Here is a 7209-nt window from a genome sequence, read left to right as displayed (position 1 = left end):
CAAGAGACACTGAAGAAGGAATGCTTTCTGCCTACAAAGTTAAACTGTAGGCAGTAAAGAAGCATATGGATCAAGCACTTACTCCACCTTATTTTCTTGCCAATATTCTCAACCTAAAGTTCCAGAATAGATGCCTAACTGCTGAAGATGCTGCTGCTATGACTTGGATGTCTAATAATCACCCATCCATCATGCCAACCATAATAAATTTCAAGGTTGGAGGTGAACCATTCAAAGAATATGTTTGCTGATAATGTTTTAAAGAAATTCACACCATTGAACTGGTAGAAATCACCAGCTAAGTACCTGGGACCAGATTTTGTGAAAGTGCCAAACCAGCTTTTGACAGCAGTAGCCTCTTCCACTGGCACAGAAAGAATATTTTCTTTATTTTGACTAATTAATTCAAAGCTGAGAAATTGACTGAGAGTTCTAAAAAGCAGATAGACTTGTCTTACTCTTCCAGTCCATGATAAAAAACACAGACGGAGGGCATGAAATCTACTAGCTTTTAAAATTTGAAGCACAGCATAATAATTTAGCAGACAGTCTCATTTGCATGAGAATTGGGCCAGGACCTACATTCACAAGTTAAATCAACCCAGCTATTTTGCGCAGAGGTTGAAAAATCCACATCCCTGAGCACCATAGTTAAGCCAATTTCACTCCTGGTGCAGATAGCATTAGATTGACAGAATTCTTCTGTTGACCAATCCACTACCTCTTGGAGACATAGATTAGCTGCTGATGGGAGAATGCCTCCTCATTGCTGTAGTGAATGTCTACACTGAAGCAAGAAGCACTACAGTGGCATAGACAAGCCTAAAGGCAAGTGCAGCCTTAAACTCTAGCCACTTTCACTTTGGCATATTTGAAAATTTTCTCAGGCTAATCTGAAATAATCCTTTTAATTCTGACTACAGTTAACCCATCTATTTAATACATCTTTTAATTATAAATATGAAACATGTCTTGATAAGAGAAGTTTATGTACCCAAAACATTTAAGGTTGCTTTGTTTAAAAAACATGAGTTTTACATACTGTTATATTTAATTAAATTCAAAGTTACCATCCTAATGCAGCTTGGCACAACTCATGAGCAAAATGTTAATTATTTAGTAAATAAGCAATATCATTTACCATTCTCTAATATACTAAAAATATACAATAATAATCTACAAATATTAACCTATGCATTTATTTAAGTAATTGTATATAGTGTACCCTTCTAGCTAGCAAAGACATACCAAATCTCACATAGTCAATATCAGAGGGGTAGCCGTGTTAGTCTGGATCAGTAAAAAGTGATGAAGAGTCCTGTGGCACCTTATAGACTAACAGACATATTGGGGCATGAGCTTTCGTGGGTGAATACCCACTTTGTCAGATGCATGGGTATGTCATGTGTCTCACAAAGTGGGTCTTCACTCATGAATGTTTATGTCCCAATACGTCTGTTAGTCTATAATGTGCCACAGGACTCTTGTCACTTTTTACAAATCCCGTGTAATGGCTCTATTTAGTTGTAAGTCAATACAGTGTAATGGTTATATCAACTAATGAGAATACACTTTAAAGGTGTGAAATATAAATGGAAAAGTTGATTACAATTATTTAAATCGAGGCTTTTCCACTTGGCGATATGACAAACAGACTTCACTGGAGCCACCCTGACAAGGTTTACCGAGCGCAGAGCCTGCCCCGACTTTTAACACAGCGACTAATAACGAACAGTCCACACAGGGCGACACGAGTATGTCGTTCCCCCCCACGGGTGCTAGCGCGCAAAGAGTCTAACGCAAACAGAACAAGCTCCCCTCAGATGATGGACTGAGATCCCCTGACCCAACCGTTCCGCCATGTCACGTGCCCCTCCAAAGCCCACTTCCTGGGCTGTCCACACAGTTGCCTGTTTTCAATCGATAGCAAGGCCCACAGTCGGGCACTGTCTGGCAAGTGTGTCACACAGAGCACGACTCGGTAAATCCCTAGTCGCTGTTATTTTCCTGCCCCCACCCCGCCACCCTCGATTGCTTTATAGTCAGGCAATTCGCGGACAGCCCCTAAGGTCCCCCGTTAAGATAGCCCGGGAGGCCCCGCCTCCTTCCTTTCGGCCTGAGCCGCCATTTTGTAGGTATGTGCGGGACTTAGTGCTCTTGTCACGCTGCTGTAACACCGGCTAGGGAGCTCTGCGGCTGCGGTACCGAGGGGCGCTGGGGAGGGCAGCGGGTAGAGACCTGGCGGGGCTGGGGCTGGGGCTGGGGGCGGCGGCAGCAGCGTAGGGAGGGTGGCTGCATGGGCGGGAGAGGCCGCTGCATGTGCTTGCTACGAGCCGGGACAGAAAAAGGAGGCGGCTGTACGGGAGGGGGGTGGGGGGTGTTGGCGCAAGAAAGGGGAGGCCGCTGCACAGGCCTGGGAGGGGGCCTGGAGGAGGCTGCATGGGGAAGGGGCCCCCCAAGTTGAGATGTGGGGGAGCTGCCTGCTGCACCCCTGTTCAGGCGCCCGGTTCTCGCTCGAGGGGGGGCGGGGAAAGTTTCCAGCCTGCGTCCTAGTAGGTTCGCCCAGGGCTGCGTGGTATCGCTTGTCTGCTAAGGGGCTACGTGCCTGTACAGTCCCTTCATCCAGCTGTTAACGTGACGCCAGGGAAAGCTGCCTGCACTGTGTGAAGTGTCTCCCAGTGATCTGCTAGCGAACGTACCTCTCCCTCTGCCATCTTTGTGCTTAGGTTAAAATATTCTTTTCTGACCTAGTTCATCTAGACAAAGCTGTCACATTTTTTCCCTAGTGACTTTTATGAAGCTTTTATTGGAAGTATTAAACAACAAGCAGGATTTTGTCAGGGGTTTCTACAGTAATTTGGAGTATGGTCTGAAACTAACACTACCTCCAACCATCCTGCAAGACCTGACTAGCACTGGGGGCAAATACACGTGGATAATCTGAGTTGTCTCTTTTCTTAATAGCCGTTTGCCAAAATGACAAACACAAAGGGGAAAAGGAGAGGGACACGTTATATGTTCTCGAGGCCTTTTCGCAAACATGGTAAGTACAGCTTGTGTTAGAGAGACCGGCATTCATAGCAGTAGTGAGTTTAGCCATTCCTGATAAGACGTTTAAGTATTGTTAACCATTTCTCATCAACGTTGTATTAAGAACAACGTATTTAAGAATCAGAGGGGTAGCCGTGTTAGTCTGGATCTGTAAAAAGCAACACAGAGTCCTGTGGCACCTTATAGGCTAATAGAAGTATTGGAGCGCAAGCTTTCATTGGTGAATACCCGCTTTGTCAGACATAATCTTAGTTGTATTTAAGGTGACAACTAAAAATGCAGAACAAAATGCTATCATTTCCACTGCTTTTATAGAATAAATGGTTTTTTATGTAGTAGCTGTCTTTATCTTGTGCTTCCTTAGATTTTGATTACCTCATTTTTTGACTGCTTGAAAATACCCTGCTATAATGTGATCCAATATAACATGGGTTCACATAAAGCATGGTAACAGTGGGGCTCCGGTGGTGCTTTAAAGGGTCCGGGGCTCTGGCTGCTGCGGGGAGCCCATGGCCCTTTAAATTACCGGTGGAGCCCTGCTGTCACTACCCTGGGGCTGTGGCAGCAGGGCTTGCTGGTGATTTAAAGGGCCTGGGGGTCCCTGTTGCTGGAGCCCTGGACTCTTTAAATCACGGCTGCAGCACTGTCACCGCTACCCCGATATAATGGGGTTTCACCTATAATGCAGAAGGGATTTTTGGCTCCTCGAGACCACGTTATATCGGGGTAGAGGTGTAGGTTACAGTATGAATACAGTACTTGTCATCTTTAGTAAAGATAGGATAAGAACTGTTTTGAAGGGGAAAGTGAGAAATAGTTATATGTATTGGGAGCACTGGCATAAAACTATAGAATTAATTAACAAGTTCAAACTGCTCTTACCAAAAGGCAATAGCAACAGCAATTACACACTGATGGTGGGGGGGGGAAGCTTACAGTGTAGTATTGTTTTGTAACTTCTACATTGATCAGGTTAAAACTGAACTTGAATAAGCCATAGTGTCTTAAATTGCACTTAAAATGTGAGAAGATGGATGGCTTCTCCATTTCTAGTCACTTAAGCTTTTTTCAGATGAGTTTGAGAAATACCCCTTTTTTGTAAAATTGATTCTTATGAAATGACTTGTATTTTCCCCCCACCAGGAGTTGTCCCTCTGGCCACCTATATGCGAATCTACAAGAAGGGTGATATTGTGGACATCAAGGTATCTTCTAATAGTGTAGCATAATTTAAAGATGAAATAAGGTGGTCTAAAACAAATTCAGTGCCAAAACAATGTAGTATACATTTTAAAAACATGGCTGAGACTGTAAATGCTAATTAATGGACTGTTTTGGTTGCTGTCACAGCTGTCTCTTCTATCTTGCATATTCACTGGAAATTGATGTCTGGAAGCTGGACATCTTGAGATTTTACTCTTTGTACAGTGCCTGACACAATGGACTCAGATTCATGATTGGGGCTCCCCTGGATGTTGTTGATATACAAATAGCAGTAATAACTCAGTCTGCAACTCTATTGGCTTAACAGAGCCAACATTTTACTTCTAGGGTATTGTGCAAAGGGGATCTGGCTTAGCTCCTACCTCAAATCCTAGACACAGGTAGAGTTGCCTGGGGAGTCTCTATATTAAAAGTATATGCACAGAGGTGGAAGCAGTGAACACATTTTAAAATATGGGGAATAAACTAAGGAATGTACTTGATAGGTGCAGTGTGACCATTTCAGTTGCAGTGAGTACCATAACTTTGTATTTTCTGAACTTGTGCTCTGGAATCAACTGTACTGTTGCTTTAAATTAGCTTTTTCACTGGATACTAATTTATTCATAGAAGAATTCTACTTTTATCTTCCAATATGCAAACTTTTGAGAAGATTTGCCTGTTTGAAAAAGCCAAGGATGCAAAGTCTAAGCTTCTTGACATTCTGGAGCTTGATGATGACTGTCTCATGTGATTGCTTTGGTAATAGCAAAATGAGCAAATCATTTCACCGGCACTGAAAGCAAGCCAGGATTGTCAGAAGTTTAATAGATTTCAGATATCTTGTGACCATTTTAGTAGCTCAAAGCAAACTTGTAAACATCTTCCAAGATATCCATAAAATTAAGAGTGTCAAATTTATTCTCTATTCTCCACATTAAAGTGGAGTAGAATGGTTTCACTTTATTTTAATGGTCTTACTCTGTTATGTTTTTAACAGGGCATGGGTACTGTTCAACAAGGTATGCCCCACAAGTGTTACCATGGCAAGACTGGAAGGGTATTTAACATTACTCAGCATGCTGTTGGCATTATCGTAAACAAACAGGTTAAGTAAGTGTCTTAACTTTCCTCTGTGTGAAATTTGATTTTTGAATATAACTGTAGTGACACCCCCTCTTTCACTTTGCCAAGTAGACATTTCTTGTCTTCCTTGGTCATTCAGTTGGGGTAAAATAAGTCCTTTTAAAACCCAAGCACACAACGTTTGTTTGGCTTGGATCCTGTCAGGGGAAACACTGGTCTCTGAGTGGCACTCTAAACAAGATTATGAAGAGTTCAGCTGGCTAGCATATTTATACTAAATATGTTTTTAAAGGTCATTATGTTATCTTAATTTTACTCAACTGGGCATAATATAGTGTAGTCACTACAACAAGGTATGTAGCCTACTTATCCCTGGACCTACTGACTGTGGATTGAACTACAATAGTGGTAGATGATACAACTATTTGTCCTTGTATTACAGAGGAGAGAATCATTTGTCTTCAAGAGTATTAGTCCTGAGATGATACAACACTTAACCATGTGCTAATACATCTTGTTGTAGAAACTGATAAAATATGACTACAGTTCCATGTGTTTTGAGCAACAGCCCTTAAGAAAAATGCTTCTGTGACTTTAAGATGAGCTTCAATATTTGTTTTAAGTACAATAGATTCAAAACAGGCTTTTTCCCTTAGGGGCAAGATTCTCGCTAAGAGAATAAATGTGCGTATTGAGCATATTAAGCATTCTAAGAGCAGAGACAGCTTCCTGCAGCGTGTGAAAGAAAACGAAAGGAAGAAAAAGGAAGCAAAGGAAAAAGGCACTTGGTTTGAACTGAAACGCCAGGTACTTGTTTTTTATTAACTGAACTAATGATACACCCATGATACTTAAGACTCAAACTGCTTGACCATGTAAATGAGCATTTGTTGCTCAGACACTAGTGAAGGAGGGAGCCAATCAACTAATGGTTTGTGTCAATACTAGACCAGGCCTAACTGGGAGAAATATTGATAAACATTGAATATTTGTTTAAGGTAGGTCTGTATTGGAGAAAGTTAGGTTAACCCAGCTGCATTGCTTTGAGGTATGAAAAATCCATAACCCCCTAAGTGGTGGTGGTAAGGTGACCTAATGCCCAGTGTAGACACCAGTAGATTGACAGAAGAATTCTTCTGTTGACTTGGCTGCTCCCTCTCTCTACAGTGTGGGAGCCCCTCCCATAATTACTACTCAGTAGCACTATTTTGTTAAAGCAGTCAGATTGGAAATACATTTAGATTAATAGAATCATATGAAAAGACACACTTCACATTACACATGATGAAATTGGTTTACACATTGCTAATGTGACTGCAAACTAAATGTTTTAAAAAATGTAGCAAGTCAGGTTTACTTTGAGTGTTTGTCACATTAATGATTATTGCTATTTTTGCTTTCAGCCTGCTCCACCCAGAGAAGCACACTTTGTGAGAACCAATGGCAAAGAGCCAGAGCTGCTGGAGCCAATTCCCTATGAATTCATGGCATAATGTAACTTAAAAAAATAAAGGAGTCTCTTTTTAGGACAAAATGTGAGTGGTGGTTGATTGCTTTCAAGGCTGCTTTCTGAACATATGCTTTAGAAAATTAATCTTCCTTCTATAATCAAAAGTGTAATTTAATCAGTTTTTGGTAACAAATTCTGTACATCACGTATACCTTAATTACTATGCTTTGCTTATCCCAATGATTAAGGTTAAGATTTTGTCAGATATTTTTTAATAAGTCAGGTTGCAAGCAACACACACATTCTGGAAGCCCATGACATGTCCCTGACTTTTACTAAAAATACAGAGGGGGTGGAAGGGAATAAAAATCAGGGGCCCTACCAGGTTCCCAGCCAAAAGTCAGAGGTCTGTTAAAGTC

The 7209-nt window shown here is 41.5% G+C and overlaps 1 protein-coding gene and 2 non-coding genes across 4 annotated transcripts; all 3 read left to right on the top strand.

The window, feature by feature from the left end:
- Positions 1-2069: 2069 nt before the first annotated feature.
- RPL21 (ribosomal protein L21) lies at positions 2070-6863 on the top strand. 2 transcript variants are annotated; one of them, XM_032765324.2, is made up of 6 exons: positions 2070-2135; positions 2965-3043; positions 4195-4256; positions 5255-5367; positions 5997-6147; positions 6744-6863. In XM_032765324.2, the coding sequence occupies exons 2-6, from the start codon at positions 2977-2979 to the stop codon at positions 6831-6833; spliced, it is 483 nt and encodes a 160-aa protein (XP_032621215.1). In that variant the 5' UTR covers positions 2070-2135; positions 2965-2976; the 3' UTR covers positions 6834-6863. The 2 variants fall into 2 exon arrangements, with proteins under 2 accessions (XP_032621215.1, XP_032621216.1); XM_032765325.2 differs by lacking the exon at positions 2070-2135 and adding an exon at positions 2188-2201.
- On the top strand, positions 4983-5059 carry LOC116816257 (small nucleolar RNA SNORD102). Its single transcript, XR_004371674.1, has one exon. It is a non-coding gene; the product is annotated as a small nucleolar RNA SNORD102 (small nucleolar RNA).
- On the top strand, positions 5426-5555 carry LOC116816258 (small nucleolar RNA SNORA27). The gene has a single exon (XR_004371675.1). It is a non-coding gene; the product is annotated as a small nucleolar RNA SNORA27 (small nucleolar RNA).
- Positions 6864-7209: the final 346 nt, after the last annotated feature.

The sequence above is a fragment of the Chelonoidis abingdonii genome, chromosome 1 (assembly GCF_003597395.2).
Source record: "Chelonoidis abingdonii isolate Lonesome George chromosome 1, CheloAbing_2.0, whole genome shotgun sequence".
Taxonomy (NCBI): domain Eukaryota; kingdom Metazoa; phylum Chordata; order Testudines; family Testudinidae; genus Chelonoidis; species Chelonoidis abingdonii.
This window is presented reverse-complemented; position numbering and strand designations above follow the sequence as displayed.